The 19,978-nt window shown below is 36.8% G+C and overlaps 1 protein-coding gene across 2 annotated transcripts in view; it reads left to right on the top strand.

Annotated features, from left to right (window-relative positions):
* The first annotated feature begins 20 nt into the window (after positions 1-20).
* Positions 21-19,978, top strand: part of LOC113686072 (ras-specific guanine nucleotide-releasing factor 1) — a 31,164-nt gene continuing 11,206 nt past the window's right edge. For both annotated transcript variants that reach the window (XR_016185852.1, XM_027203663.2), the window contains exons 1-15: positions 21-565; positions 2,971-3,080; positions 3,222-3,369; positions 5,882-5,956; positions 6,669-6,922; positions 7,577-7,656; positions 8,684-8,760; positions 9,161-9,277; positions 14,630-14,740; positions 15,360-15,477; positions 15,652-15,815; positions 16,382-16,439; positions 16,754-16,926; positions 18,598-18,674; positions 19,320-19,395. Coding sequence is in view for 1 of the 2 variants with exons in the window: in XM_027203663.2 (XP_027059464.2) it covers positions 302-565; positions 2,971-3,080; positions 3,222-3,369; positions 5,882-5,956; positions 6,669-6,922; positions 7,577-7,656; positions 8,684-8,760; positions 9,161-9,277; positions 14,630-14,740; positions 15,360-15,477; positions 15,652-15,815; positions 16,382-16,439; positions 16,754-16,926; positions 18,598-18,674; positions 19,320-19,395 (1,902 nt within the window). In the remaining variant the exon portion in view is untranslated. The remainder of the gene's footprint in view (positions 566-2,970; positions 3,081-3,221; positions 3,370-5,881; positions 5,957-6,668; positions 6,923-7,576; positions 7,657-8,683; positions 8,761-9,160; positions 9,278-14,629; positions 14,741-15,359; positions 15,478-15,651; positions 15,816-16,381; positions 16,440-16,753; positions 16,927-18,597; positions 18,675-19,319; positions 19,396-19,978) is intronic.

The raw sequence follows: 19,978 nt of genomic DNA, 5'->3' as shown, positions 1-19,978 counted from the left end.
ATTTGTTATGCGCGCGAATTGATCTATGCTGAAAATATTGCGTTTTATAATTTTTCAACAACAAACGACTTAAAATGGCAATAGTTTGTCGTTGTGTTATGAAATAGCAACATTTTCTGTCCGTGGAGGGATTAATTTTTATAGTTCTGAGAGTGAACTTATGCTCGTCGTCCAAAGAAAACTACCTTTGATCGCACTTCCGAATTGGGAATCACCGGGAGACCGAGTTCATCTTTTGGCAAACATATTTTACGCTTAGTCAGCTATGAATCTTTCGTGCGCTTAATTTAGTAGGGTCACTATGCCTACTTCTGTAAGGATCGGAGAAGAGCAGCTCAACTATTTGGCTTCACTGGCTCGACTTGACTACTCAATAAGCGGTCGTGTGTACATGAAAAACCACGAAAACGCTGGCAAATGGCTTCAGCGGTGGTTTGCTTTGTACCAAAATTTGTTGTTTTATTTCGAAAGCGAGGATTCTACAAAACTTTGTGGAGTTATATACTTGGAGCATTGCAGTTGTGAGAGATTGTGCTTGACCAACTTAAAGGACACCGAAAATCAGGTATGACTGTCGAATGTTTTTAAATCTTTGTGTTCTGCTTGACCTCCTTCTTGTTGTTGTATTGTGTAAATGTTCCTCCCCTTTGGGATACGTGGTCAAAGTGTTTTTTTTCTCCCCATCGGTTCGTGCCTCGCGTGTGGTTATGATTTGGATCCATTTCTTAAACTTCGGGCTTCAGAATAGAAAGCATGAAAAGTTGTGTCTGAGACCGTATTGGTGTCTTTAAAAAAAGAGAGCCTTTCATCCAAGTGGTTTAATTTCCACCTTGCCATAAAGTGAGCTCCGGATCAGCTTAGACTTAAGCCTTTTCACGATCCAAGGAAAGGCAATCGTCGACGATTTTCGTTTGCTGTCAAAATATTTTCCCCTCATACCCGCTTTTGATATTGCAGGAAACACAAAAGTCAAGTATTGTGTGGGCGATGCATGAGATATGATGCGCACTTTTAGCTTCTCGCTAAATTTGTCAACAAAATACAGAGAAGCACCCAAAATCAATTTAAAAACATCCCTTCCATGAATATATTTATCTTTTTCCGTGCCTATTTTTGTGGTCTTTAATTTTCATTGAGTACTTAGGGTGCTTTCTATTTTTTCGCTTAGAGTAGTTTTGTTTTTTTCTTCGTTCAACCGTTTTCTCAAAAATTCGGTTTGACAATTTTCTGTTGACATTTGCAAATGGCATGAAAACAAGAACAGAGATAATTGCAATCGATTATTTATTATTCATACATAAAATGAACAAATAAGCTTTTTATTTTGCCCAGGAAGTATTTGAGGTTGAATACATTTTGTTGTGGCTTTATTGCGGTCCAGAAATTTGAATAAGAATCTTATACTTGGAAAAGTGGTGCTATTTTATAGTTTACTATGAAAGTTTTATCTAGAAGAAGAACAATCAGTAAGTTCATTGACGCAACTAACATTTTTAGCTCTACAAAGTACATATTTAGTTTTAATTTTACAACCTATTTTTACTGTGAATATTAATCTCTAATAATATGAATCTAGACATCGATAACTGAGAGGCCTGGGATGGGTACACATAGGGTGGAAATTAGTATTTTCCCTTTTCTTTAAGATTGAGCAATTTGTTCAGCATATAAGTCATAAGACCTGGGTAGAGCCAATCGCCATTCACCACGTCAATGTGTTTTAATTGCAAAATTACTTTAGTATTACCACTTAGGTATCTGTGCACGTGTTTTTAGTAATCGAGCAAGCAAGAAAACAACAAGTTTTTTTCTAGCTTTAAAAAAGTTTTAGTTTCCCTCCCACCCACACCATCAACAGTTTTGATTGTATCTTAATCTCATTCGTGTTTGTAATTTATTCTTAATTACTGGATTGTTGGTTTAGTGTATTCGTCTAATATCTTTGTTATGTAATAGTCTAGTGTGTTATTCATTTGACTGTACCTGCAAATCACTTGCATTGCCCGGGTGCTTTTGAACCACTGATAATGGCCACCCCTTTAAAAATGGCCATACATGTACTTTCAAGAATCTGTATTGACCTCATCAAATGGATACATCTCCAAATCAGTAACAACGACTAAATTATGTCATATCTGCTAAATGAAATTGGCCTACAGAAAATGGCCAGGTATTGACCAAGTTGTGAACGGGATATAAAATTATCTATGCCTTGCACATGTTTGCATCTAGTGTTGACCTGATTCAGTTATATTTCTAAATGAAGGCCACCAGCCTACAACGACATAAGTGCAGACTTGGGTTGACTTTTTTTTTGACAGCCACTCCTCCATCTACAACAACTACTGAGGCATGTTGAATCTGTAAATTGAAAAGTACCCCAGGGAAAATGGGTAGTTAATCATAGCACAACGATCAGGGCACAAACCATGTAAAGCTCATTCAAACAAACAATGCTTGACTGCTATTCTATGACTTTCTGTTATTTAAACAAGTGCAAATGTAGTACAATGCGATATAATTACTGTACATTGTTTAATTGTACTCTTCTGTACAATAATTTTTTATTGTATTTCTTTAATTATAACTTGTTATATATGCTAAATTAAGGATTTTTGCTAAATAAACTTTTTACCCTTTGGAAAATGAAAACAGGTGGCATTTTAAATATGTCCTTCCTTCCCACCGTGGCCACCTGTCAACAGGAAACACTCTCTGGTGTCCCTTTTGGTGGCACTGTGGAGAGTTTCAAGTCTTTTACTTAATTAAGTTTTTTTTTTTCTGGGGTAAGTTTTACAAACAAACTTACTTTGGGAGAGTAGCTTCATTCATTTCTGTGCAAAGAGAATCCAGGAAAAGGGTTATGCAGAAGAACCAAAGGTACCATGGAGAGACAAGAGGGCAAAATTCACTAATAGGTGGTCATAAATGGTTAGGTTAGTTTAACTTGTCTGTTCTCTTTGAATTTAGAACTGCTTTTGTATCAGCATACCAACTGTTGATGGGCAGCAGCAGTTTGTTCTCAGAGTCAATAGTGGCCAGGAATGCACCGCATGGATTGAAGCGGTCACAAAATCTAGGTAAGTTGAGCAACTACAAGTAGTAACTTCTTTCCACATGCAATTCTCTGTAATGTTTTCACAGGGCTAGATATCCCAGATCACATCATATCTTACACCCCCTTTAAATCATTACTATCAACAATTCCTTTCTGCATGTAGTTTTGCTGAAGTTCAATCAGAGAAACAAGAATTGGAGAAGAAGTACATTCATGTGATGCAGATTCTGGATAGTGAAAAAACAGCCAAGTGGCAGTTGCTTCAGCAGTGTGAGGAGCAGGGTCAGTTAGTGTCAAACCTGAAAACTGAGGTATGTCATCTTTTCCTTTCTTTGCATCGTGTGATTTGTTTATTTGTATTGACACATGTGGGTTGGTTGCCCAAGTGTACTGCAGAGATAACCCCAGTCAAACATTTTATTTGTAAAGCAAAAGCTTTAAATGGAGAGTACCACCTGATAAAAATGTTTGGCCACTATGTCTCTTGCAAATTTTTTTCAATAGCACAGCATTAAACTGTGTTTAACACAACATTTCCATCTTGTGTAAGAAGAGTCTGCATGTGAATGGCATCAGTGAGGTTAATTCTCTGAAGAAATGTACAGTTTTTATAACCTGGCAAAATATAACGTAAACCTTTTTTGGGGTTAAAAAATTCAAAATTTTTGCATTCATCTAACACATTTATAAAAGACACTAAATATTTGAGGTTTGATTTATGCAGAGTATTTAGAAACTTCCAGTTGGAATACTGGAAATAATGTGTCTTCCCTAATAGGACTGTGTCCTTTCAAATCTTCATTTTGTGTGAACATTTCACTGATTTAACAAGATGCTAACCTTGCAAGTCAGTGACCTCCTGTTACAAATTGAAAACTGAGCAATTTTACATATTTCACCAGAACTCCCACAGAAGGCATTGAGAAAAGGTGGGAAAAATTGAAATGAACAGTCTTTGTGCTCCCTGTGAATTGTCAAATAGAGTTAGTCTCAGTAGTGAAAGTTCATAGTGTTCCAAAAACAACGATGTGCCAGAAATGCTGCAACTGAAATCATGCTTGTCAGCAAAGATGTTGTTTTAAAATTATAGTTGGGAAGTGAATCAGAATTGGAAAACCAAAGATTATGGTCAACAAAATATGGTGCTTTTAAAAATCCTTTTACCAAGCTACTTAAAAAGAAATCATAGGAAACTATATATCACTGAAAAGTACAGATTCTGAAAATAACAAAAATTTTAAGAGATTCTGTCCTGGTAGGTATGTATAAGCCTCTTATTACTCCTATAACTCAACGCTTGGCAAAATTTTTACAGAAATTCCTTCCAAACTCCTGAGCAAAGGGCTGCAAAAAATGCCAGTACACCTGACTGCTAGCGGCCTTTTTGATTATGGCAATGATTATGACACCTTTTGCTACTTGTTACCATTTCCCCTAAATAACCCTTTCAGTGGTATCTCACCCTCTTTTTAATATTTTGTAATTAAAAAAAAATCTGCAAAGGACTAAACTTACACAAGGACTATGTGCTTTCTCTGACTGAGGGGCAAAAAAATGAAATTTTATAACTTGTGACCAGATTTTGTTCACAGTAGCCTTAAGGTGATTCCTGAGAGAAAAAAATTTCAAACAATTTATTTTAAACATTCTCTAAATGTTCCCTGCTCATGTCTGTTCCAAAAATTACAATAAAAAGGTAGGTCACCATGCTTGTTTAGAAGATATGACAAGCCAATTTTACCTCATTTATGCCTGTACTGAGCATTATTTCACTGGTTCACAGTACATTTTGTGGCAGCTAAGAGGAGGGATTTTTAAAGTAACAATTAAAAAAAACTAGATTGGTAGAAAGTCTTAAGAGTGTAAAACAATTTGATACATAACTCGAAGAAAACTCATACTGTTTTATATGACACCAACTCCAAATGTTCCTTTAGTTTTTTATTTCAAGGTTATGATTTTCATCATCAAGTGACAGGCTTTGTGATTTCTTAAAGCTTTATCTTTTTTCCCCTCATTAGCTTTTTTTGTACACCAAAATTATGCAATAAAAAAATGTAAGTCACTGTGCTTGTTTAAGAGCTAACAGCCATCAAACCTCTTTGCCTGCTCCATTGATTGAAAAACAATATCTTGTTCTCAGAATGACACTTGCTTATTCACCTGATTACATGATTTTCATGTGCAGTACAGGATGCACAGTGCAATTCTGAGGAATCACCTTTATTGTAGTTACCAGATATTTGAATATTCAGTGGACAGGTTGACTTGCCAATCAAAAGACAACAAGAACATGAGAGTACAAATTAATATAATTATTATCTATGTTGTTTTATTTTGCATTAAACATTAAAAGAAATTCTACTGAATAGAGGAGAGAGTTAACAGAAAAAATCAAGATGAGACATCGATGTTGGGACATCATGTTTAATCATAATGTGAAATTGATTAGACACTTGCCAGATGAGTTTGTGCAGTGTTCCATGACCAAATGTTACTTGACCTCAAACAGTTGAAAATTGTGGGAGAGTTTTGGATAAGTGCAAGAGTTGGGACTAGGCTAGGACCTTTGCAGGCTTGCTTTCACAACCATTTGTTTGTAGGCTTGCTTCCACAACCATTTCTTTTCATGTCACTTATAGATACCTTAAGCATACTTTTTCTAATGGATATCAGCCTAAGATGAGTTACATATTTGCAAGTCTTCAGGATAATATTACTTTAATTATGAAATCTCAAAAGAATCTTTAAGATGTTGTTGATAAAATCCAAGTAAGAACCATTCATGGAACTGACATCTCATCATGAAATGACATTTTACAGGTTGCTAGCCTTAGAAAGCAAAGGACAACTGAGGCAAGAGAGGAAGAGAGTGAAGAAATAAAGCATATAAAAAAGGTAGTTAGTGTTCTTACATGCACACCAAAAAAGTTAATGATTATACTTATATCCACTGAAACTGGCTGAAGCTTGTTAGGCTCACAACCATTTTGAAAACTTTCAAGAAATAATGAGGTGAGCGGCAAAATGGGTGACAAGTTACTCCTTGGTTTTGCTGGGAAATTTTAGTGCTAATTGTTAGATAGTGATAATTATTGATTTTTAATAATGCATTTAATTTGCTATGAGTAGCTTCTATATATATCAGCATAATCCTTGTGAAAGAGTTGCTTACTTGGTTGTTTATGCTCTTATACAAAAAAAAGTAGAGGTAAACCTCAAAAACCTTCTAAGAAATGAACTGCAGTACTAAAACTTGAAACACCTGATACTTAACATTCATCACATAAAAGCAAAGTTTTAAATAAGTGCAATTCATTCGTTATCAATTTAATGTTGATGTTGAGATTGAGTTGAAACACAAATACTTTTCAAAAGCTTTTTCTATCTATGGTTGATAAATTGAACTGTATATTTGACTGAAAAATTCTGTTGATTCATCTGCTAGCGACTATATGCATGGATAACAAGTGTTTGATGAAAAAGCATAGCACCAAGAATTATTGTATTCTACAAGTAATTTTGTAAGGGTGTTGATTTGTGCTTTACAATTTTTTCTGTGATTAAAAGTATTATATAATGTGCAATGATTAAACTCACTTATTAACAGGTACAGAGCCTCATTAGAGGCTGGCTTTGTCGTCGCCGTTGGCACAATATTGTTCAAAATTACATCCGTTCACCTCATGCAGAAAGCATGCGTCAGAGGAACTCAATTTGCTTTCAGCTTGTGGAGACTGAGAGTGAATATATGCACAACATGTCCACACTTGTGTCATGTTTCTTCAGACCTTTTAAAATGGCTGCAAGCTCAAAGAGGCCCCCATTAAGCCATGAGGAAGTCAATTGTATCTTTCTAAATAGGTATTGTGCTAAATTTAAAATCAGTGAGATTTAAAAAGTAACCATGAGTCTAACTAGTGGTAAATCCTAAATTCAGAAGAAGAGTTAGAAAGAATTAAATACCCTATTGCTTACATTTTAACCAAATACTAATGTTAACTCGATGCATGTAAAGCATACATTACCATTGTCTTCATGAATTTAAAAAAATTATATTTTAAAGTAATTCACTGAAAAATGGACTTTTGTTTAAAGTTTTGAATCATTTTAAAATTGATTAACATATTTAAATAGCCTTCTGCTAATTTTGGAGAGTGACTGGTTAAAATTGAATAAAATGAACATAAGAAGGAATTGATAAATTGAAAATAAACTCTGAGGTAAAACATACAGTCTTGAGAAAACATTTCTGTGGTTAAGAAACCAATCTAAGTCTGTAATTATGTAGCAAGATAGTTTGTTTCAAAATATTGTACGTTCTTGAGGATTAGTTATAAGAAAATATAACTCACATGCTTGAGAAACAACTCCTAAGGTTTTACAGAACTTTGCTGTTACAGCACATGATAGGGGCTAATTTCCATCTTTACTGAATGCACCTGAGAAAGGGTGTAAGTAAAGGCCAGAGAGAGCGTGATGTCAATGCTTATCTTTTTCTCTATATTTTGATTGCAGTGAGACAATTCTTTTCTTGCATCAAATCTTTCTAAAAGGTCTTCAAACGCGGATGGAAAGTTGGCCAACACTGATCTTAGGTGTGTGTAGAGCTCGTTACTGCTTGTGTCTGAAAAAACTTTTGCTTTAATTAGTTTGTTCTTGTTCCGTTGAGCAGCAGTATGTTGTTATTATGAGTACATAGATATCTGCAGTGTGTTGTCATTGTCAGGATATGGACAGCACAACAAATACAAATCGATTTAGCTGAAGAAACCTCAACCATACTGGATGTGATATATCAGAGTTATATGTTGATTAAACATCCACCAAACTTTCCGACAATTTACCCCATGTGCTCAACAATCATCATTTTATCGGGGATCAACTTGTAACATCAGGCCTTGTCCTCTTTTAAAAGATGGTTTAACTAACAAATTGGCCAAGCACTTTGAGCCCACCGCTAGAAACGTTTCCTTCATTTTGGTTAGCTAGCGTTGGCTAGATAGTCGAGTTTTATTGACTGATGCTCGAAATAGTCCCATTTGGCCTGTCTGGACAGATACAATCCGACAGTTATAACTAGAAACATTTTTTAAGAGCTGTCAAGAACCACACGTACTCGAGCATTTTTTAATTGATACAATAAAAGGTGATTTAGGCTGTTAATCAGAGTTTTGGCAACAAAAGAAAAGTCTCCAATGCCACGATCTGATTGGTGTAGACAATAACGCACTATCTGATTGGAGCGATTAGCAAGCCTCAGTGAATGAGCAACAGACCCCTATCCCGTATTCTGATTAGTTGTGAATGACGACTGCCAATGCCCCAACAATCTGATTAATGCGAACATCAAAGCTAACATCATTTGGCTGAGTAGAAAATTTATCAAAGTTTTTGGGGCAGATTTTACAGCAGTAAGTTGGAGCCACTACAGCTGCACTAATATTACCCAATCAAACATATCTTCGGAAACTATTGCTGTTTATACTGTGAATGTGAGCGCTAGGTATTCGATATTTATTGCAATACACATGTAAAAGACGGCGGTGCATATTTGTTAACAATGCGGAAGGTTGTGTATACAGGGTGATCTCTGACGTATCTATCATTTTTGTTCACATACAGGTGACTTATTTGATATGCTACTACCCATGTTAAACATTTACCAAGAGTACGTTCGCAATCATCATTATTCTCTACAAGTAAGTCCTCAGCGGACGGTCTCTCAGTTAGTTTAACTAATACTTGATTTGGTCACCCGTTTTTTACTCAATGCTGACATCTATCAACTCGCCTATGGCCATTTTCTTTTCTAATTTTTGTTTTAGTTTATTTTTCCAATTTCTTTCCAGCTGGCTATTATTAATCGAAGAGCACCAAGATCAGTATCACTCTCCTTTCGTTCCGCAGCAATCGTCGCTTAAAGATTTCTTGGATTATATTTTTTTACTATTATATGTGTAAGCCATTGGCAGAGAGATGTCGGCTGCCAAACAGGAATAGGACCGTCCCACACCAGCTGTTTTTGTTTTTGTTTTTGTTTTTGTTTTCTTTTGTTCTTTACGGCTGCCTATTGAAAGTATATTGTTTCTTTTTTCTTAGACTTTGGCTGAGTGTAAACAGCGGCCAGCATTCAGTCGTCTTCTTAAGCTGTATGAAGAAAAAGCAATTTGTGGCGGAAGGACGCTGGAATATTTCCTAACTGCTCCAATGTATAGGGTGAGTAACGGATACGTTACAAAGGTTGGATTGAATAGGACCAAATCTTGCGATGGGGATTAGGTATTACCATAGCTAAATATCTTAACCAGTCATGGCACTTAAGCACTGATTGTGAAAATTTTTAAGTTACACTATGTAAAACTGAACTTCGCAATTACACGGTGAAAAAGAAAATGGCAATCTGGGTGTCGGAGCTTTCTTCTTTTAATTTCTAGCATTTTTTCTCATTTGTAGTCGGGTGAACAGATTTTGGCTTTTACACAAATACCACCAGTTCTTGTGGCTCGAACCCAAAGATTCCGATTTAAGAGATTAAGGCCATATTCACATGTTATTGGACAAAGTTTTGACCGGTTAAACGTAGTAACGAATCATCCTGAAGGCGTCACTTTGGATTTGATAGCGGGGGGCTGTGCGCATAGGCATTTGGGAAAACCACAGACAAACGTTAAGAAGCCATTTGCTGGTCAGTTGCACCTTTTTACGGGTGATATTGTTGACCAGTGAACATGATCAAAAAAAAATTGTAGGAAAGTATGGAAAAAGAATAATTGAGAGCGCGATTATCGTTGTAAATTGATTGATGATATATATGAGAATATTACAAGTGTGAAGTTGTAACACGAGTGTGCATTTAAAGCCAAAATTTCGTCGGTCTTGACTTAATGTGATGCGTTTTTCATGTAAGTAACAACATGATTTCTCGTGCAATTTGGTGTAAATAAGCCACGTTTCTATTTTCTTGCGGGAGTAATGCCTATTCTTTAAGGGAATGGCTAAGTATCACTAAGTAACCTGGTAACTGCATTAGACAGTTAATGTCGTTTGTAATCTTGTATACTTACTGTGCCTTTTCTGAGTAAATAATCATGTTGATGCAACGCAGATTTGATTTCCTGAGGAATGTCTCATATCAAAGAGAAATAAAAATTAAGGAGAACAAACTCCGAGCCATTTCTAAATGAAATGACGGGAGGTGTTTACTTCGAGAAAACACTAAAATTTTTGTGTCAAATTTAATTTGATCTTTATCTTAAGCCCTAAGAGTGACTAGCATCAAATTTCTCCCTACAATGGTCATGGTCATGAGAATAAAGGAAATGATCAACAATGAAAGTAGCTTTTTGATTGCTAAACAATTTTCCTTGCCAGCACCTTAGGATATGTATAAAGAACGGTGTGGAGAATATGCACACTGATGTTAGGGTGTAAAGGGTTAAACATATACCCATCAACACAAGATGGCTGATCATAGGAGATAATTCTGTAATGGGCGTGTTGAAGCTCTAACATCTATTAGAACATCATTCAATGTAAGTCAAAAGAATGTATTTTACATACGCTATGCCTTCATTCTTTTGCTTTCACCTCTCACCTCTTTCATGTATATTCACTGTGTTTGTGTCTTTGGATTGTCGTCTATTTTCTTCTACGTCCTGCACACATTTACTTTGAATGAAAGCCACCATACACTGTCAACAACGTCCTTGTCTTCCTGTACATTGATTGCAGTTCTTTTTGTTCCCCACATCAATGCCTGCATTATACCTGAAAAGCGACACACATAACCTTTTGATAGCTGTAATAATATTCTCGGCTTCGAGCTTCTGAAATATTCAGCTTCAACTTTATTCTTCTTCTCTTGTGATTGGAAGTACAGATTGTACATATGGCCGCAGTTGCTTGTCAAACATTTCAATTAATGTCTTTCTGACAGATTGAGGTTTCTACCAATGATTGGCTGCTGTCTTGGCATGCGTTTAGCTTTAAATATTCGGTGCTTTTACAAAAATTCTTTTTATCATTGTTACTAATATTATTATTATTATTATTGTTATTATTATTTTTATTATTATTATTGTTATTGTTATTATTAGGGATTCGTTGCCATTCGTATGTAAGATTAACGTACTCACAAAAGCATATTAAAAGCTTTCAAAACCCGTTGTAATCTGAAATATGTTTCCATTTTTCATAAATTCTTAGCACAGTTGTAGAAGGCGCAGGCACTAGCAGTCTTTACCCTTGTGATCTTCAAATTGAGCCCTTTGCATTGTCTTAGCGACCATATTTAGAAGAACGACGACAGCCGCAGCCCACAAACTTTTAATAATGAGAGTTGGTTGCAATGACAATACATATTTTTTGACCATGCAGTTTGATGCTTAGCGCAGTTTTTGCATGTTTTGGTCTGCGCACGAGGTGATTTGATTTGAGTCAAATTGATCGTCGATGGATTATTAACTTGAATAGCTATCTTATAGTTTCAGTGATCGATTATGGAGCTCTACAGGAAATGCTTTTTTCTGACCGCTAGCCAACCAGGATATTTGGTGTTTTTGTCCTAGAATTATTCAGAAGGTGGCAAAAATGATTTGTAGGCTTAAATGTTTCCTTGCGGGGCTATTGTTCATCTTAAATGCTTTCTCTCGCGCCATTAAGTATGTCTGGAACAACTCCGCTGGGAGTCCGGTTTTATTACAACCCTTATTGGTACAGGATTGACGAATATAATCAAAGAATTAATTTTGTTTATGTACCCATGATTCTGTATGCAGTTGTGACAGTGTTAGCGTTAATTTAAGAGAGGTTATAAGGTATTTTTTTCATCGATTTTCATGATATTTCAATAATGCATTTATTGAGGTACTGCGTACGCGCTTACGCTATTGGTCGGTTGTAAAAAGGAACTCTCATCGTTTCTTTTTCGATTTACTCTCGTAACAACAGATGCTCTCTTTGTTCCTAACTCATTATTTTTATATTTTGCTTTGTTATTTCAGTTATGACCGCGGCTGATTTTTCAAGCCAAACTTACACAAGCGCAGGCATTGACTTGTGTTTATGTCGTGGTTCAGATTTCGGATTTGCTTTATTATAATTTTTTTATTGACTTTTTTTTCTTCCTTGTCTACCTTTACGCGCCAGTATTTTTCGTGCAGTTAGTCTCCATATTAATCAGTATCCAAACAAAGTCCACTCTTATGCTCTGCCTATTTTCGCACGCCTATTAGTAATGCTCGTTATAAGCTTTTCGTTGCATTCGATTTTTGAAAAGCATGTTTTTGAAGGGATAAATTCTATTATAATTTGGTTGTGCTGAATGATTGTGGCGAGGCAACTAACTGACTAAAGACTGATAGCCAATATCTATCTGTCTTTCGCATTGTCTCGACAACGCTATCCGCGCGTAAAACATATTTAAATGCATCAAGTCAACGCGTAACCAGCACGGAAATTTGATTCTTGTTGTTAAAGTCTTAATTGAACGGATTTGTCTCCCCACTGAGACCACTTTGTATCTTAAGATTACGTGGTTCAGGAAAACTACGTTTTTTCCGTAAAGCATGATGTTGATATTATCCGTTTCGGTGTTTTGCTTGTAATTTTGAGTGACATTGAAGCTTCTGTCGAATGTTGTTATCCGTTAATTTTTCCAAATTGGCTTCTGAAACAAGGCGTGAACGCTCAGGTGTCACTGGGAGGTGTGAAGATTGGCTGAACTCATGGGCAGACAGTGTGACAACTCCGTTTTCATGTGTATATAACGAAATGGGCAGTGACTTTGTCCTAACATTGGTGTAATTCTAAGGTTGGGTCTCGTTATTAAGTCATCTCTTTTGATCTGCATGATCGTTATTCTTGCATAACGCGTTTGTTTTGTTTGTGTTGTTTTTTCTTTTTCAATTTTTGGCAAACTGTATAACCCATGATTTTTTCCAATTTGTACCAATTTGTTGTAGCTAGATGTTATACTTCCTACGGTAATCATACAGCTTGTGTCTTTGGTATAATTGTTTAAGTAAATGGCCGCCTGTTTAACCTAAGTGGTTATGACAAACCTGCTTTCTTATTAAAAGGAAGGTCAGCTAGAACTGGTTTAAGAAGCTTTCACAAACCCTGTCCGGGTTTGACTCGGTCCATTATTTTCCCCTCGGGATTTGCGGTGAGTACAGTTGCAATGCAAGTCGTAGAGAGGAATTTTGAGCTGATACAGTAAAAGTTTTTCTAAGTGTATTGGAGCTGGTCAATGAGAAGGCCATGCCAGTTCCGTACCGTTCTTTGCAGGATTCGATTCAGTTGCTTATATTACGTTGATAGTTTGTGGAAAGCAGAAGAACAACATACAATCGAAAGACTGCGAAACATTCAGTTTCACTGCTGTTCAAGTAGTGGTCATTGCTTCGAAGATCGCTCTCATCTTCGTTTATTAATCCGCAGTACAAATATATAATATTCATTTATTCACAGTCGTTCATTCATTACTCATAATCACGGGTTGATTGCGAACTAACAAAAAGACCCGCTCTAAGTTGGCTTATTGGCTCAGTTGATAGAGCTCTGCAACGGTATCGCAGAAGTAATGGGTTCAATTCCCTAACTGGCTGAATTTATTTCAGGCTTTATTCTCACTGCTGCTTTAATAGTGTTCATTACTGTGAAAATCACCCACTTCTTTATTTGGTAATCTTCAGTTCAGGCATATTATATTCATATATATGCCCAGTCTTTCAGACCTCGAAACATGTTGGGGAAATGAGAAGTGAGTCTTTCCGCCCATCTGGAAAAAATAAACCGACTTTCATATTAAAATTTAAATGTGCATTAACGCGCTTGTCTTCTTTGGACTTAACTGTATTAGGCCAAGTAATGCAACTGTTTGCCAGTCTTTGCGTTCTCTTCCAGACCTTTGCTCTCAAAATTCCCTTCTTACGTTCTTTCGCTCATTATCTCTCGCTGAGAGCCTGTTACAGGCTTTTACAGGTCGTTTACAGGTCGTTTTTGACGATATTTGCAATTGATGTTGTTCATTGATTGTTGGGATATCACTCCGGGTACTAATTTGTAACGCAAATTCCTCCCAATTCCTCATGTTATTTTCTCAGTCTTAAATAAAAGCTGTGCCGTAGCAATACGAGAACAAAGACTTTAGTAAGTTGGAGCCAATGCGACGTTTACACAAGCATCGCCGTCACTGTGCAGCTTGTTTATCCAAATAATCAAATACATTCGTGCTCTACTAGTACATGTAATGATTACCGTCCTCATGTAAGTAAAACAAACATTCAAGTCTTTACTATCCTTTATCAAGGTCAAAAAGTATGGAATTCACTTCTCTAGGAAGTAATATGCTCTGATACCCTCCTTGTTTTACAGGAAAAAAAATTAAAAAACAAATTTATTGAGTACATTGTAAATGAGGAGTCCTCCTTGGTATAAGCCTGCTTATTTCTGAAGGCCTCCTCTATATTATTATAATGATTACTACCTTTTCGTTTTCTAAGGCGAACTGAATGAATAAACAAATAAATAAATAGTTTTATTTTCTTTTGTATTTTTTTCAAACAGGTGCCGGCCTACATTATAACTTTGCATGACTTGCTGGCTCTCACTCCTCATGATCACGTGGAGAGAAATACTTTACAGTATGCGCAAAGTGTCTTGGAAGATCTTTCCACGGTAAGCCACAAGAGCTGCAACCAAACTTCAGCAGGAATGGTAAACTGGTAGCCCTAATTATTAGGCTAACCCTAAACTGGATAATTACTAAAGCATATTTTTTCTAATAATAGCGCTGAGTGCGTGTTTCCCGCTTTGAGCTAGATTCATCGTACTACCTTCAGCAATTGTACACATAAGAGCATAACTTGTATTCGGCTGATTTTTTTCTCTCCCGGTAAATTTAAGAACGCCATATTTCGCAAGTAGGAATGCGAAATATTTTATGTCGAATTTGAAAAAGTTAACCCTCAGACAAGTACTACAAAACCTGAATAATGATGAATGGCGTTTCCGGTGGAAACAGACCCTACCCCCATCGCAAAAGAAAATGAATAGATAAATTGATAAACCAACAAACAAAAAAGCAAAAACAAACATCAAAGGAATAAACAAACGATCACAACCAAGAGATAGCGAACCTTTTTTCCAGACTAATATTTTACAGAACTTTCAAACTGAAGTTTATATGAACTATTGTCTGTCAGTGGCTTTGAATGAGACACCCATGCGACCATTGGCTAAATACTGATCTCCCTTCAATCGCCATTTCTGCCACATTTTGTATTTTGTTTGTCAGGTAATGCACGACGAAGTTAGTGAGACAGAGAACATTCGTAAAAATCTGTCCATAGAGCGTCAGATTGTGGAAGGCTGTGATATGCTTTTGGATGTCAATCAGATTTTCATAAGGCAAGGTAACGTAATTTTTCACGTAAAGTTTCCGTTGCTTGTCTTGATCACCTATCAGCTGTGAACGTAACGCAAAGAGATTTCATCAGTTTATCTTTTCATTTTGTTTTCTCTTATGGCTTTAATTGTTTGTTTCTCACAAAAAGAAACTTCTAACTTTAGTGCGTATTTTGTCTTAGGAAATTTAATTCAGGTTACAGAAAATCGTAAGGGTAAAACGTTTGGTGGATTGTCGCTGAAGTCTTCGGAAGGAAGGAAAGAGACTGTTCGTCAATGCTTTCTGTTCTCAGGCTTCCTGCTGCTGACCACTAGATCATCAAGCGGACGCCTTCACCTTACTAAGGTACAACTCACCGCACCAATGGGTTAGCTTCAATATGAGGTGGCCCCAGTTGCTGATTTGCCTTAAGCAAAGTCTTACAAAAAATTCCATCAACACATCTACGCTTTGCGAACCTGTAGCAAAGATTTAGTAATGACCTGAAATGTAAATAAGTTATATAGGATATGCAACATTTAATCAAACAAGTTCATTCAGAAACTTCGTCGCTACTTCGAATGTCACCACTTCGATTATGGCTGGGGCGCCATTGCTAACCCGTGATATTTCCGTGTCGTGGTTTAACCCTTTCACTCCCCGCGGTTCAAAGAATGAATATCTTATTAAAATATCCATTTTCAAACAGAGAGGCGGCGGGAAAGAAGGGAAACATCAACTAGGTATATCGTTTGATTTCTCACGAAATTCTCAGATCTAATATCATGAAATTTTTGGCAGACAATGTGGAGAATGTTGTTTAGAGTTTGAGTAAATTGTTTTTTTAAGAACGTGTAGGGGAACGTTTTGATTGAATAATTCATTCGAACTCGCAAACTTTTTCTCAGTGTGGTTCTCTTGGTTTGTCGTAGAATGGTGCTAACATTTCTCTCGCTGATGCTACTTTAGTCGAGGACTATTTTGAAGACGGTAAGTCACCTAGGCTGTTTTAAACGTCAGTAGAAAGACTAAGAAAAAGTTTTTCTGTCGTCTTTTAAATTCGAAGAATGATGTCCAATATGAAGTTGGAAAATTAGCAGATCGGCTTTAGTTATTGGGCCGTCACAACGGAAATTGCGCCTGGTGTTGAATTGGTTGATGATAATGTTTTTGGAAGGAGGGGGGGGGGGGGGGTTCGTAAGGAGTCATCTGGCGGAACGGGTTGGTCGCGATTTGTCCACTGTAGGGCGACTTTTTTTTCCCGATTTAACCTGGGTGTCAACACAAGTATGCTTGTATCGCAGGGGATGTCGAAAGCCTCGGTGGCCGAGGATACCAGGAATTTGACTTAGACGATCTGACATTTAAACTGATTGTACGATCACGTGATAAGCCTGAGCCAGGACCTCCCTATACTGTAACTTTAATGGCTCCGTCGGCACAAGAGAAGGCTGCTTGGACTTCTGATATAAGCCAGGTACACTAACCAGATCATCACCAGCACTGGCCTTACTTATTAACTCAACTAATGATTGTCACGAGATGTAACCAGGATGTTTAACAGAGGGAAAATGTTTTTCTAAACCAGCCCCTCGCTCTGCCACGGCAAGTCGGCTAAGAACAACCGCAATCGGATCTTATTACAATCAAGACAAATTAACCTTATGTTTGCCTTTACTACGTTTAAACGTTTTGTATTTTTGTCAGGTTTAGGCACCTATCTCTAAGACTCGACTCTTCGAATTCAACAGGAAATCAAAATGATTCACCTTCAATAGTTATCCCATATAACCTGACAGCGGATGATAAAACTTGTACAAGTACATTGGAAAATCTCAAAGACGGTGTTTGCGTGACGCTACCTTTCGTTTTGTCATTCGAATCTTTTCCTTTGCGACCTTTGTCATTTGCTTCATCTACTTGATAATTTCCATATTTTCTTTCCGTTTTCTTTATGTTCCATAAGGTGAAACTGTTGGTTTTCTTTAACAAAATTCACCTTTCATATTGCAGCTTCAACTTGGTCTTGCATTTGGCCTGTTAAGAATTTATTTAAAGATTTTTACGGCCTCTGAATAAAATTTTGAGACCGTTGTAGTGGGCGCACGGCATTTTCTGATCCGGGTGGGCGGCGCTATGTCCGTAAGTTCTTTATACTCACCACGTTTAAAAGCTTTCTTAGTGTCTTTTGCTCAACCAACGCCGGCTAATGAACGTTCATGGAATCTTGAAGGAGAAATATTACCTGAGTTCATGCTTGGAAGTTTCTTATTTCTATTTACGAAAACATTCTGTTTTTGCTTCTTGTACGATATGATTCAGAACTTGAACTACTTACTAGGAATATTGTTTATATGTAGCTATTAAAAAGCAAAATAAAACAGTCATATTTTATTCTAGATGATACGGAGAGATTGGCTGTTTTAAACAATTTCCGCCGACCAGTGTACACTTCCGCCCACCATCTAAATATGGCTACGAATCTCTCGGGACGAGATGTGTTCATTAATGAAAGTCTCTCTCAGAATCCAAAGAATTTTACGAGGCTAGTTTTTTGGAGGCTTGTACCACATAATCACGATTTTATCTTAGCTAATAAGGAAACAGTTTAGTCATTGGACTCTATGGCTTACGTTACCAAGAGAAACTTCCGCTGTGGCAGGTGTAGTCAGCTGGTTTCAATTTGTAAATGCATCAGTTAAAAACGTGGGTTTAGTTTACCGGAATAAATTAGCTTCTCTCAACCAGTTGTGTTTAAGCTTAAATAAAACAGGAAGTCGACTTTTATCGTCACTCACCGCACTGTAAAATGCTTATTGCAGTATCTTTGTCTAGTTTGGTGTTATAATTGTTAAGGTAGGCACCTAAATTGCTGAAAAACTTCGCTTTAACTATTTCCTATTTATTCTGTCAGTGTTAACGTGACATGAATATTGTTTTTGCTCTTTAAATAGTATTGTTATTCTTAAATAGTGTAGTTTTTTTAATCGTGAATTAAGCTGTTTTGCATTAGTTAGGCAAATTACTGGTTGCTGCCAAAATCTTCACAAAATATTTTTTGCCGCAAAAACCGGCTTTTTTTTGTGGGAGTTATACTGGCGTTCTTGGTGCCTAATCATCTTATAACCTTATGAGGCTTGCCTTTCAGTGTATCGAGAACCTTGCAGTGATGGCTGAAGAAGACAATATCTCAGTTGCCTCAAGACGTAGCTCAACCAGTGTTAGGTCAGGGTTTTTTTCTTGTTTTCCCAAATTTTAGAGGAATTTAAAACTTGTTGAGTTTGCTTGGTTTAATTTTCTTAATTCCAACTAAACAGGACTTCTAAAAACGTATCTCGTACAACATTCGTGTGTGAAGTAATTTTATTTAATTTCAGGACATACAAGCATAAAGGCTTCTTTCCTTACATTTGCCCATAGGATGTCTTGATAGTTCCAAAAGCGTTTGAGTCAATCCGATCAACTCATTATTTCCCATGTAATCGTCTCCGTCTTTGGATGCACGTGCTTACCGGAAGAGCGCTTCTTTCGAATAACTTCCGCTATCGATTGAGCGCCTCACTCAAAAGTAACATTATTTGTGTCTACTGTTACCATGTTTTTCGGTTACACTCGTTTTTACGTGCAAATGGCGCATCATCATCGATTTATCAAATTCATTGTTTCGGGGATGCAGACCGGGACGAAGCGGTGAGATCAGAGGTTGTCTTAATTTGGTTTTTGTCGCCCCTTCTATCCCCGCTTTCTGCGCGGTGTTTTTACGATTTGTCTTGTTGAATATTCCTTGTGTGTCGTTTCCGGTAAGAATAGTTATTTGCTTTGTTTATGTTTAATTGTATTTATAAACGGTTATTTCTATTTTAAATGTAGATCGGACCCGAAACTCTTTACCGATGATGTTGATATAAAATACTGCAAAGCACTCAACTGCTGCAAGCTACCGAAGGTTAGCGCTCAGTTTCTCTCTAATCCCATTAATTTCAAATGCTATAAAATTTAGAAAACTATGTTATTTCCCTTTTAACTTAAAGTGTTGTCAAATAATTCTGTTGAGTGCATTATTTTAGGATACTTCTAACAGGCCACAGTTGACGTTTGCCACTGCTGTGATGAACTCATTAACCAAATATGAAAGATTGTAACTAACTAAATACGCGAGCGTGGGTCCTGACTTACTAAGCCTAACAATCCTCAGAGCCTTCCCTTAAACAATTATCGAGTTTGATCTATTAGTAAATTTAAAAGAGGCATTTATTTTGTTTGAAAAACTGCGACGAACGGGAACGATCCTGCGCAGAGTACCTCTGAAACGTATCTGTGTTAATTAACATGAGGCTATCGACAGTGCTGATCCAAGCAGTATGCAGGACGTGTGTCATATGAACTTCGTAATAGACCTCACTCACCGTAGACTCTCTACGGCTCAGTGGTAGAGCATCGGAGCGCGGAATCCGAAGGTCTGAGGTTCAATTCCTCATGGGGACTCAGAATTTTCTCTTTGTCCCACGCTCGTGACAAGACGAAAAACA

This window comes from Pocillopora damicornis, chromosome 4 (genome assembly GCF_964200805.1).
Source record: "Pocillopora damicornis chromosome 4, jaPocDami1.2, whole genome shotgun sequence".
NCBI lineage: Eukaryota > Metazoa > Cnidaria > Anthozoa > Scleractinia > Pocilloporidae > Pocillopora > Pocillopora damicornis.
Note: the sequence above shows the minus strand (reverse complement) of the source record. Positions and strands in the feature narration are given on the sequence as shown.